Source organism: Acanthopagrus latus, chromosome 21, assembly GCF_904848185.1.
Source record: "Acanthopagrus latus isolate v.2019 chromosome 21, fAcaLat1.1, whole genome shotgun sequence".
Lineage (NCBI taxonomy): Eukaryota > Metazoa > Chordata > Actinopteri > Spariformes > Sparidae > Acanthopagrus > Acanthopagrus latus.
The window spans coordinates 26,416,063-26,428,613 of NC_051059.1; the positions used below are offsets into that span (position 1 = coordinate 26,416,063).

The 12,551-nt window shown below is 43.6% G+C and overlaps 1 protein-coding gene across 2 annotated transcripts in view; it reads right to left on the reverse strand.

The window, feature by feature from the left end:
• Nucleotides 1–1,811: 1,811 nt before the first annotated feature.
• The window catches only part of myo10 (myosin X), a 95,870-nt gene continuing 85,130 nt past the window's right edge, over nucleotides 1,812–12,551 (reverse strand). For both annotated transcript variants that reach the window (XM_037082940.1, XM_037082941.1), the window contains exons 26-41: nucleotides 12,196–12,316; nucleotides 11,831–12,074; nucleotides 11,503–11,598; nucleotides 10,877–10,970; nucleotides 10,342–10,397; nucleotides 9,782–9,924; nucleotides 9,150–9,341; nucleotides 8,876–9,033; nucleotides 8,634–8,757; nucleotides 7,128–7,425; nucleotides 6,789–6,996; nucleotides 6,541–6,677; nucleotides 6,059–6,179; nucleotides 5,284–5,760; nucleotides 4,994–5,185; nucleotides 1,812–4,679 (exon numbers count right to left, since the gene is read on the reverse strand). In XM_037082940.1, the coding sequence (XP_036938835.1) occupies nucleotides 4,569–4,679; nucleotides 4,994–5,185; nucleotides 5,284–5,760; nucleotides 6,059–6,179; nucleotides 6,541–6,677; nucleotides 6,789–6,996; nucleotides 7,128–7,425; nucleotides 8,634–8,757; nucleotides 8,876–9,033; nucleotides 9,150–9,341; nucleotides 9,782–9,924; nucleotides 10,342–10,397; nucleotides 10,877–10,970; nucleotides 11,503–11,598; nucleotides 11,831–12,074; nucleotides 12,196–12,316 (2,772 nt within the window). In that variant the 3' untranslated portion in view covers nucleotides 1,812–4,568. The remainder of the gene's footprint in view (nucleotides 4,680–4,993; nucleotides 5,186–5,283; nucleotides 5,761–6,058; nucleotides 6,180–6,540; nucleotides 6,678–6,788; nucleotides 6,997–7,127; nucleotides 7,426–8,633; nucleotides 8,758–8,875; nucleotides 9,034–9,149; nucleotides 9,342–9,781; nucleotides 9,925–10,341; nucleotides 10,398–10,876; nucleotides 10,971–11,502; nucleotides 11,599–11,830; nucleotides 12,075–12,195; nucleotides 12,317–12,551) is intronic.

The following is a 12,551-nucleotide window of genomic DNA, read 5'->3' on the forward strand; positions in this document are numbered from 1 at the left end:
TAAAATAAATATGTGATAAAAATCAAAACAGAACATTTAAAAAAATTAAAATATTCAATTAAAAGTTTCAGTCACGAGATAAAAGTCGTGTTTATAAGATTAAAAGTTCTGAGATTAAAAATGTTAAATTATGTTTTGAAAAGTTTAAATTACAAGATAAAGAAATGTAAATAATTATGAGGCAAAAAATCTACATTTATGTCATCATTTAGATTTTTTTTTTTACTATGTGAGTTACACCTCTAACATGTTGCACATGATTACATGTAGTGATTAAATTAAAATGATGGTTTGCTGTCGCTGGTTGTTGGTTGAGATCTGAGCTGAAAGAGTTTTTAAAGCTTTGACTTTCAGACCTGCTGCAGAAGGTTTTCTATCGTTCTCACTGTGTTTCTTTGAGATAAACCTTCTTCAGTTTTTGTACTTCTTCCCTCGTCGTGGACCTGAACCTTCAGAGCGCCTCTGTCGGGTCGGGACGAAGGTTTAAACAGAATGTAAATGAGCACAAACACCCGACGTCAGAACGACTGTGAGGTTTGAGTTCCACACGACGAGTCGGACGTCAAACATGGTTCTGACCCGTTCCTCGGATGATTTGTGCCGGTATAAATACAGCTGTCGATACTTGTGGTTTTGATCCGTCTGTATGCTGTTCTGTTGAGCTTCCAGGGGCCCCGTGGTGATCGGGTTGTGTGGGGTTCTGTGGTGTTGGATGGGTTTGGGGCTCTGTTCTCGACCTCACTTCTTTGGGTCGTTTGATTTTTTTGGTGCCTTAGGAGGCCGGGGGACGACGTCCCAACGCGCAGCACAGACATGACTTGAATGTGATTTTTGCTGTTGGCTGTATTTCTATTTCTTTTTGAATGTAACATGGATGTAATGTATAAAGAATATTTATATAAACGGAGAGCAGTGTGGGTCATTTGCATGATGTCAGATTGAATCCAGCGCAGAGTCCACCTCACATCCAGAACCGGAAATGAAAAAGGAAGAAGATCCATCTCAAGTAATCAACCTGCAGGCTGGAGAAACTCTGGAGGTGAGCAGCTGTTACTGGACTGAACAGGCGCCATCTTTGTGTTCACTCTGTAGTTCTGTCATCAATCAACTTGTTTTTTGTTCTGCAGTGATCTGTGAGGTCATCAATCTGCTGACGACGAGGAAATCACCAACTGTTGGAACAGCGAGGAGGTGAAAGGTAACTCATTGATTCTGATTTCATCTTCACACTGAAACAGCAAGAACATTTTTTTTTCTTTTGTGAATTATATTATGTTTTTTTTTTTCAGGTGAGTTTTAATTGCTCCTTTAAACACAAGCTTCATCATCAGAGAAGAACGCGGATGGATTCAGGACACGCAGGTCGTCCTGCACGACGGCCTCTTGTGGTCAAAATGAGTTTTACAAAATCATGACATGAAGTCACTCAAGTCCACATATGGGGGGAAAAAATTATCCTGGGGAAGAAATTAATGTTTTCACAGATGGAAATAAAAATAGGAGCTAATAAAGTTTATACTAAAATTATACTAAAATTGAGGTCAGACTCAGAAAACTAATCACCAGAAAAACAAATTCTCACCTGTCCTCAATCAATCCCAGAGGCTGTAATTATCTGTCAGAAGTGGAAGTGTATCGACTGAAATGACTTCCTTACTCAACAGTCAGCAGTAAATTATGATTTTAAGAGTGAATTGAATTTGGGATGATTTCCAAACTGTTACAAATTAATTAAAGTGCAAAAAAAAAAGACTCCAGCCGTAGATTCAGTTTGTTAAACTGGCGTAAAATAAAGAGAAATACTTCAGCGATTCACCTTCAGACCAAATATGTATCCATTTATTGTTAGAATCATCCGTTCAATACATAAAACAGCTAATACAGATAAAAAAACAAGATCACCGTTTCATGTCAGCTCGAGAAAAATACAGCAAGAAAATCGGCATGTGGTCGTCATCCAGGAGAAAAACATAGAAGGCAAAGACTTACAGTATAAAATGTACAGCCACATGATTATAGAATATATATATTTATATATATAACATTGCACATTATACCAAAAAAAATAAAAAGGAACCACACATGGAAATTAAGTGTACACAATATACAACAAGGCACTGTGGGGGAAACCTGCACACGCGTCTTTGGATGGATCTGCCGCCCGCGGAGCTCCACTGAAATGTTGTAGGAATGTTACCCAGCAAACGGTCCAACAGAACCGGTCATTCAAACTGACACCAGATCAGAATCAGCTGCTAATGTCTAATGTTTCAATCAGTCGCGTCTAAGTTACCTAAAATATCACACGTCGAGGGCTCGATGGAAGTGAAATGTACAGACGTTTGGTGATAATTTGAAGCTTTTGGGTCGTGGTCGGTAGAGAATCATACTTGTGTTTGTATGAACATTTTTTAAATGTGATCTTTCAGTTTTACAAGGTGGTTGTTGTGTTGCATTTCTTAAATAACAGCAAACATTTGTTTTAGTGATTTTGATTAAAAAGCAACATTTCTTGTCTTTATTCTGGATCTTGTTGCGAGTGATTTGGATTAAAAAGATAAATCTAAATTTAGATTTTCTAGAGAATCAATTTAGAAACAGTGAATTAATATTTGTTATATTAGTTACATCCACTGGATCAGCCAGTAACTGACAAATCAATGCACTTCATTAATTTACGATCTATACTGTCATAAAGAGGTCCAGCACAATTATTTGCTGCATGATTTATAACTTCGGTATAAAAAGTGAGCTAAAATCTGTGGACACATTAATATAATCTTACAGTAGGTATAGATTTACAAAAAGGTCCGACGTCAGTCGTCTGGACTCTGGAGCCGGTGTAGAAGATATTCTTAAACCCAGCTGTGTTTAAAACTTGAGATCATGTGACATAACTTTCCTACACAACATGTGCTCAGGTTAGCTGAACTTCCTTCTTTGCTGCTGTAATAACTACTGCAGCCACTAGAGGTCGCCTCCAAACAGGAAATGTAAAAATGTGTCATAATGAGCTGCTTGCACAGGCGACCTATAAGGTTGTTGTTCTGATGCAGATGGGCGGGACAAGGCTGAACATTTTTTCAAGTGTTGTAAAGCTTTAACAGTGTCAGAAGCCTCAGAGTTGATCGTCTGGAAGATTTAAGGTGTGTTGTGTTGATATGAGGAGCTAATGTGATAAATCTGTTGAATCAGGACGAGTTGATGCTCATCGGCGTCGGTTTTAAGACAGATGTGTTGCTAGAAAACTCGATTCCTACTACTGGAGTTCAGCTTGAATGACCTGAGTAACAGCTGGACAGATGTTGCGGTGTAAGTTCATCGGTAGTTAAAGGGAACAACGGGAGCGTCTCGTTGGATTCTGGCTACACAGAAACAAGAGTGGCATCGAGCGAGACGAAGGCTGACTCGAGTTCGTCCTGCTGTAGTTTGAACAGGCACTTGTGTGACCTTCGAATCATCAGCACGTCAATCAAAAACACTGACAGTCACGAAGTTGAAATGCTGGAGGCGAGTACAGTTGCATATTATTTACAGGTCAACCTGGAGAAGGTTTGTGAAGAAGGTCAAGTCCCAGAGTTTTTCAAAGCAGAGCAAAAAAGGGGCTCGCAGGCTCCGGCTAGTTTCTTTTTCTCTGTCGTCTGCTTTTCTTTTTTCTTTAACATTCAAACATGAGGACACAGCTCTCTTAAAACTCACATTCACACACACACACACAAACAAAAACCTCGGTAACCAACAGCTCCATCCTGCAGCAACCTTGTAGTCCTCGTGGTCCCACAGCATCAGGAGGAAACGAGCTGTTTTACTCCAAAACGAGACACATCCACACCTGCAGAGTGACACAAGGTTGTGTTTCACCGTCAGCTGGTTGTCTTTGGTCTGAGAAACAGTGGAGAGGTTGGATTCTTTAAAGTTTTGTATTTGGCTTTTCTTAGGAGCCCGGCTGGTGTCGGGAGGAGACGTTGTTGTTGAATCATTTGAGACTTTTGTTGTGACATTGGACAAAAATGCACGGACACTCTTCTGCTGTACAAGACTAACTCTGTACACGTCTTCACTGTCATTAAACCTTAGATTCAAGGTTCTTGAGGTAAATCAGTAAATTGCGACAATGTACATGAGAATATCAAAGTTAGTTTATCAGATTATCCCTCTGATAACTTCTGGGCTTTGTTAGTTTGCACTGTTGGTCTGAGAGTTTTGAAAAGCTGGCAGCCGAAGACGTGATTCAAACTTCAGCTCAGTGTTTTCTGTCTGAAATTCTCCTTTCAGGGTGAAAGAAGTTAGTCATGATCTGCTCCCTGCAGCCTGAACCGACGGCTGACTCTCAGGTGTGGATGTTTAATGTTTTGGAATGAAACCGGCCACAAAAAAAAGAAAAGAATTTGAGCTAGTCAACATTAAGAGCATCGTGGTTTTGTCTCCAGCATTCAGAGTCAGTCTGACATGTTTAAATGTTCGAGCTGCTCCCTCCAGAGCGGCGAGGACGGGCGGCCGGCGGCCACGCTCGAACCTCTGTGGCGCTCCGGCAAGTGGCCATGAGTTCAAAGGTTAAAGGTCGGAGTTCACCAGGCGCTGCACTGGCTGCCGTGGCTGCTGACGGACTGGCAGTTGCTGTAGCGCTTCTTGACGATCATGCTGATGTAGGCCTTCATGAGCTTGGCGATGTCCATGACCTGCGGAGAAGAGAGACAGTTTATACGGGTCAGTTGTTTGATTTGATTGTCTGCTTGCTTTTTGTACATGTGTGATCTATAATTTAAGGTTTGGTCCCACCAGGATGTGTCATCCTTAAAGGAGCAGTTCACCCAAGAATATAAATTCAGTCAGAATTTCTTCCTCCCTGTGTCGATTGAAATCGAGTGATGAGTCGTCTTCATTTTTGGGTGAACTGCTCCTTTAATTCCAACAGAATTGCTGTTTTGAATCAGTTTTATTGCTGCGGCAGATTTTCTCTTCTGCAGTTTTGAAGCAGCTGTGTCGTACGAACCATTTGCGTTTCAAACACCAGCTCTCGGCCCTCCACGGCGATCTTGTAGGCGTTGGGCAGCGGCGCTCCGAACGACAGAATCTGTTCGTAGGGGAAAACCTCCAGCGGCCACGGCTCCCCGCGTTTGTACACCGATATGGCCTCTCTGCTCACGCCCAGCCACAGATCAGCAGGGAACGCTCCGTCCCGACTCTACATGACAAGCAGAGACGAGAAGCATGAGAGCTCTGACCCTCAACAAACATTTTCTTTACCCATTTGATTTATGACACCAGGCAGACGGTCCTCACCTCCACGTTGAACAGCGTGGATCCGTAGCCCTGCCACTCCTTCACCAGGGCCATGTATTTAACCATGGCCTGCTCCTGGTTCATCCCCTGCAGTTTCTTCCACTTGTCTATGACGCTGATTCTCACCGCCGCCGCCTCCTCCCTCATCCACGCCTCCAGGCTGTTCTCCTCCTCCAGCTTCTGCCGACTCAGCGAGCCGCTCCTGAAGCTCCGCCTCAGCGTTCCCTCCAGGAAGCTCGAGCGTTTCCTCTCCGCCGTCCCCGGGCGTTCTGCGACGGAGCCGGTGCCCGGAGCAAATGTCTTGGCCGAGTTCTGCACCCGGGCCCGCAGTCGCGTCATGGGGAACACCTGGGACATTTCGGGTAAGGTGGCCTGAGAGCTGTGATCGCCCAGGAGGTACTGAAGTCTGAGGGCAGCCAGGAACTGAAGCGTCTCCTCAGGGGCCGGATACTGACCCCGGATGACGGCTTCATGGGCCTGCAGACGGCACACAGAGAGAAAGTGTTACACAGACTTTAAGGACAGCTGATCCGTCAGAACACGAGGCAAACAACATGAAAGAACCAAGTTTTAGATTTTAAATAACTGATAAAACAAAGGTTGAAGGTCGATTCAAAGATTTCAGAAAGCTTGAAGACACTGTTAGAGTTAATAATCAGTAATGAAAACGATCTTCATCCGAACCTTATTCTTCTGATTCTGTCAGCTTAAATTACGTTATTGAAAAAAAAACTATTTTCGTCCCACAAAATAAAAATTAGCTGGTTTAACTCACCTGTTCAAACATGAAGGCGAACTCCACGCTGTCTTTGGGAACATTTTCTGTGTCCAGGAAGCAGTAGAGCTTGAAGTAAAACTTCCAGCCAGTGTTGTGTTCGTCTGCGCTGGCTGAAAGTCTGAAGACCAGAGAGAGAGAGACATTATGAAGAGCAGAGAGAGAGACATCATGAAGACCAGAGACAGACATCATGAAGACCAGAGACAGACATCATGAACACCAGAGAGACAGACATCGTGAAGACCAGAGACAGACATCATGAAGACCAGAGACAGACATCATGAAGGCCAGAGAGACAGACATCATGAAGACCAGAGACAGACATCATGAAGACCATAGACAGACATCATGAAGACCAGAGACAGACATCATGAAGACCAGAGACAGACATCATGAAGACCAGAGACAGAGACATCATTAGTCTGGTAAACACACACTCTCACACACTCTCTGTCTGTGTGTATGTGCGTGTGACTCACTTTTCAAACTTGGCGAGCACGTCGGCCACCACCATGCGGCTCTCGATGGCTTTCTCTGTGGTGTCGTTGTGTTCAAACAGAGCGAACATGTTCCTGCTGTCCTCCATGGCCAGACCGCGGATCAACTTCTCCACCACCTGACGCACAAACGCACCAACACTGAATGTTGTATAACGTACCCAAAGGTGCATTCGGTTACATTAGCAGCAACAGCACACCGTGTCCCAGCAGCCCTTGCTGTCACCCACCTCTCCGGCTGTTGTGTGTGAGTTGATGGTGATCTTGCAGGATCCTCCTCCGTGACAGTGGACGGTGGTGCTCATGTCCTGCCGGGCCACGATGGAGCGGATCTCCTCCTGTGACGGGACGTTCTCTCTGGCTCGAGTCTTCCTCAGGGAGTCGAGGGCGAAGGCGGCGTAACGTTCCATCTCTGAACCGGGGAAGAGCTCTCGAGTCCTGCGGAGGAAGTGATTTGGATCAGTTGATGGTAAGGGATTACACCAACATTCACAGAAATAAAGTAGTTTCATCACCAAAACCATGTTGTTCTGAATCTGTGTCTCATCCCTCTGTAAACATGCCCGTACCTCTTCAGGTGGAACTTGAGGTATCTGAGGATGCTCCTGGTGGGGATGAAGGTGCAGGACATGCAGGCCAGGATCTTCCAGCTGCAGAGGTTCCCCGGGCTGCCGGGCTGCGGCGGCCGCGTCGTCTGCTTGATCAGCTGACAGAAGAGCTCGTCCCGCAGAGGTTTGAGCTCCTGGCCGGTCTGCAGGATGCCCTGGATGATGGGGATCGGGTCAGCCACGCCCTCCAGGTGCTGCAGAGAGCTGAACACTTTGAGGGCTTCTTCCTGCAGCGTCGTGTAGCTTCTGTTTCTCTGAACTGAACAGGACAGAGGGGGCGGGGTTAGTGATGTGATGATGGGTTGACCTCTGTTTGGTCCAACGCAACATTTGAGTTGTCAAGTCACCAGAGTCCCTTTAAATATCAGTCAATTTAACTTTGCCTTCAAACATCTCAGCAGTTTGTTGTTAAAAACTTGAAAAAGGCTTTTGTGTCTTCTCATGAATTCTTCATAAAAAAAAAAATTCCATCGTTTCCATCTTTAAAATTCAAGGAGCGACTCACCAAACTTCCTCTGAAAACCTGTTAGACCTGTTACAAAATTAGTTTCTCCGTGCTATTGGCAACCAACACAGCGTGTAGATTGTGAAATACGTATAAATACTCAATTGTTCATATTTCCAAATTAATTCTGCATTAAATTTAACAGTCTGAAAAATATGTTTTTCATCTTTCAAATCCAAGTAGCCGTTCATCAAACTGCCTTTAAAAATGAATGTTGCCTTGTTTTGAATATTGTTTGCATCTTCTCATGAATTCTGCATTAACCAAAACATCATTTTTAAAAGAACTACGTTGTTTCCATCTTTAACATTCAAGGAGCGGGTCACCAAACTGCCTTTAAAAATCAATGAATTTAATTTTTCTGTGCTACTGCCAAATAATAAAATATGTATGTTCTAAAGAAATACTTCAAAAGAGTATGATCTATATCTTCTAATGAATTCTGCATTAAAATAAAAATAAAATTCCATCTTTTTTTTTTTATCAAATCCTACAGTTTAATAATGTTGATATTATTATGGATCCCAGCATGTTTTCTCCAATTTTGTTTGGTTGTTAGTCATTTTTGAACTATAATAACAGGAGATGATTCAGAACGAACATTGAAAATTTCTCAAATCAAACACAAATGTTGGAGAAAAAATGCATTTGGCTTCTATAGTCGGACATTTTATTCATTTTTTAAAAATTTTACCAATTAGCCTCTTGATGTTACCTAGATTGAAAAACTTAAAAGGAGAAAAATAGATTAAGGCTCAAAAAAAGACAATATTTTTAAATAGCGAGCTGACTAAATCTATCATGAAAAATGTGAAAACTAATTGAGCTACATGACATCTTGAGTCTGAAACCTACAAAGTTCAAGTTCAAAGTTTCAGAATCTTTGGCTCAGATGACGGAGCCACTGCTCGTATTACACTCTGACGTTGATGACTCGACTGTTTCTGATCTGAGTGACTCACCGGTGAGGTGGATGTCTCCGTAGGGCAGCGGCAGCAGCGGTGAGTGCAGCGGGTGGTGGCTGTAGCGGAGGATGGGGTTCCTCTTGTAGATCTGCTCCACCACCTCCGAGTTCAGACAGTTCTCCTGCAGAGAGCGAAGGAGTCGGACGTCAGGACGATGGTGACGATTTAAACAATATATGTTTTGTTTAACATTTTATCCAACACCCTCTTTTAGCATCTGGTGCATCTCTTGTTTTTACCTTGATATCCTGGATGAGCTGCTGGGTCGGCGTGTCGATGGGAGCTTTGGTGTCGATGACGTTCTGGATGGCGTTGGCCCAACGCGTGGCCTCGTTCAGCAGCTTACAGTAGAGACGGTACGAGTGTTTACGGCCGTACACGATCACGCTCCAGTAGCCTGTCGGGACGACACGAGGACGAACAGAAAGAAATGTTAAACCACACGGAAAAGGAAAAGACTGAAGGGCAGAACAGCAGGATGAAAATGTAGTCGGTGCTGTTTGTTTTCCTCACCGGTCTCTTTGAAGACCTTTTCGTCCGGCTGGACCACTGAGCACAGGCTGTTCAGAACCAGCGTTCCCAGCTTCAGGGCGTTACGCTCTGAGCTCTTGTAGTAGTCCAGAGAATTGTGGGTGAGCAGGAACCAGCGTTTCTTCAGCTTCAGCGAGGCTCTGGTACTGTTCTTCATCTCTTTCTGTAACCAGCCTGGAGGAAATAAAGGATTCAATGTTTTTGAGATCTTCTCGGTGTCATAACAAATCATGAACAGTCAGACTGAGACGGCAGCGGCAATCAGAACTCCCATTAATTATAGTTTAAACACAATGTGCAAAATCCTTGAAATATTAAAATTAATTTAGAGATTTTCTGTCACTTTTTCAGGATTTTGATGCCATTTGAAATTCAGAAAAATGCTTAAAATGTCAATGGAGTTTGGCGTAAGCTGCCTCATATGTTAAACTCCAAATGTTCAAACCAGAACTTTTCTGTTCTGTTCTTATCCTGCAGTGTTAAAAACTTCCTTGTGTTCTTCTATTATTGTTCATATCTGATGTTGTAAATCTGATCTCCTCTTCTGCCTCAGTGCATTCTGGGATGGACTCCAGCCCTCAAAATGAAAACTATGAAGGGTAAAGGGACGTCACCTCGGATGATGAACTCCTGTCCGTCGACCCGGGTGTCTCCTTTGGAGCGCTGCAGCAGGGTGATCCAGTGGTGCATCTCCTCGGGCGTGTCGGCGTTGCAGTGCAGCACGCGGTTCGCCGTGATCATGACGAAGGAGTTCGGCCTGCGACGGATCACAAACACAGTTAATGAATCAAATGCTTTATATTAGAAGGATAAAACTATGAGCATATTTTAATCAGATGTAAGCCACAACATGAGACATTAAAACAGGATTTACTATTTACTCTTTGTGTCACTGCTTGAGTTATAAATGTGTCAAAGCAGCACCCCCTGGTGGCCGAGATGAAAATAATACAGAAATCTATGCAGTCACATTTTGATTTCAGAAAGGATGTCCAGTTTGAGCTTAACATTGTGACTTTGCAGATCATTTTTTGGCACAACCAAAACATGTAAATGAAGTGTTGCAACTATGAATGTATGAACATTAATCATGCTGATGCTGGTGGGGTGACAGGCTGGAATAAAGACTGTGACAAGCCAGAGACGTGACGTGATCTCTGACGCAGGTTCTTACCTCTCTGGATTATCGGAAGCACAAACTGAATCGATCATGCCGACATCCAGCGTTCCCTGGAGAGAGAGAAAGTTTCAGTGACGGTGTTCGGAGTGCGGATAATGAATTTCAAACACACACACACAGGGATGAAACCAGAAGATGCTCGATATAAACTGGGTCCATCCCATGTTGTACGACTACTCATAGGTCCTGCTGACATTCTAGCCGATAATAGTTGACGATGCACTGACACATGCCGGGACAGCAGGGGGCGGTATGCACCTTTTAATAATCAAGAAGAAGAACTCAACAGAGCCAATAGGAGGGATGAAGAGTTTCTAAACAATCATCATCGTCATCATCATCATCGTCATCATCATCATCATCATCATCCTCCATCTGAGCCTCTGTGACCCTCAGCTGTGCGTAAACTACAAGTTATAAACTTCTTTTTAAAGATGAAAATGTTCTTTAGCATGCGGTCCTTCATGGAAATGAAACACATTAAAAGTCGTTTTCAGTTTGATGGCTGAGCGAGTTTACAGCTACTCACCACGGCGTTCTGCGGGTTGGCCTGCTCGTCGTGCATCTCTCTGATCTCCTGTTCTGTCGAGCCGTGGACCTGACTCAGGACGCTGAACCACTGGCTGTAACCACGGAGACGACATCGTCAGCATCATCACGACTGAGAGCTCGACTTATAAAGTTCAATTCTAATCATTTCTGTCAACTGCTATTTCATTTTGTGTCTCGATTAACAAAAAAAATAAAAAATTGTTTCTCGTTTGGATTCTCTGACGAAAGATGCGTCTGGATTTGAGTTAAAGCCGTTTTAATTTACACTTGAGCTTTGTCTTCATCGATGTGTCAACAGTTTTCTCTCACACACATTCAGCACATTGAAATCAAAACAGCAAGAGGAAACTTTCTCAGTCTGTTCCTCAGATGTTCAACTGGATGAAATGATGTTGGAGCAGATTTTCTGACGTCCAACAACAAGTTAGAAGTTGCTAAACTCATCGTCACAGCGACATGTTACACATCCATTAACTCACACAGTGCGACTAGCTCACATACATCTTTTGTAGTTTGGATCTCTAATTGAATCAAAATCAGGAACTGAAGAAGTCTGAAGTTTTTTTAATTTGTTTTAGTTTTGCACGTGTGTGAAACACCCACCTGGCGTCCTCAGCAGACTCTGCGATCAGGTGGTAGGTCCTCTCCGGCATCACGATGTCGATGCCATTCTCCTTCCCGGTGTTATCGATGATTTCTCTGCAGATGACAAGAAACAAAAAAAGGTCAATCCAAAAAAAACACCAGTTCAGAAAACTTTAACTTTCCATTTCCCATGTGACTTTAGTATTAAGTATAGCATTCGGCATCTAGTGATCATTAGAGGAACTACATCCTAGTTTTGGAGATCATGTTGTGATCATTCATTTCCTTCATTCACACCTCAGCCGACATGTTCTGTATTAAATTACTAAACAACCCTGGTTCTTACTTGGCACTGTGCATGTCCAGCACGCCCTTCATCTTGTCCTCGCCGTCGTTCTCAAAGTACATGAGCTTGCTCTGCCGCAGCACGAACCAGCGGCGCTTCCAGTTGCGGCGGGACAGCGTGGACGAGCCGCCTCCCTTCTTGTGCAGCCAGCCCTGCTTCAGAGCCTCCTGCTTGGCCCGGAACCACAGGAAGGTCTCGTCCTTCAGAACGCACCAGCGCCGCTTCCACGTGTTCATCAGGCCGCCTGGAGAGGAAAGTACGAGAGTTTAACTCAAGGTGACAGGTGAAAAGGAGGAAGTACAAGGCTTAGATTAAAACAGTTTATCTTCTTTTGATGCCTTGCTGTTCTAAATGGACACCTTTACCTTTGATGTAGAGGAAGCTGTGGAAGTACGGCAGCGTGACGCAGCTGTAGACCGAGTCCCGCCGATACGACAGCTCGTCGTCGGTGTCGAACCTGTCGAAGTCGTCTTCGCTGTCCTCGAACTGGAACAGCAACAGAAATGAGACACATTAACGTCACTGAATGATTTTCATTGCTACACGTGAAAATACAAATTCTCCCCAACAGAACAGTTTTAGGCTCCGTTTCACACAATTTTTCTTTTTTTTTTCTCCTGAAAAAAATCTTTCTGCTCGGTTTTACACATAAAACATGTCTCTGAGATTTGTTTTATGCGTGAAACTCAGTAAAAAAAAATTGTGTGAAACTGAGCCTAAA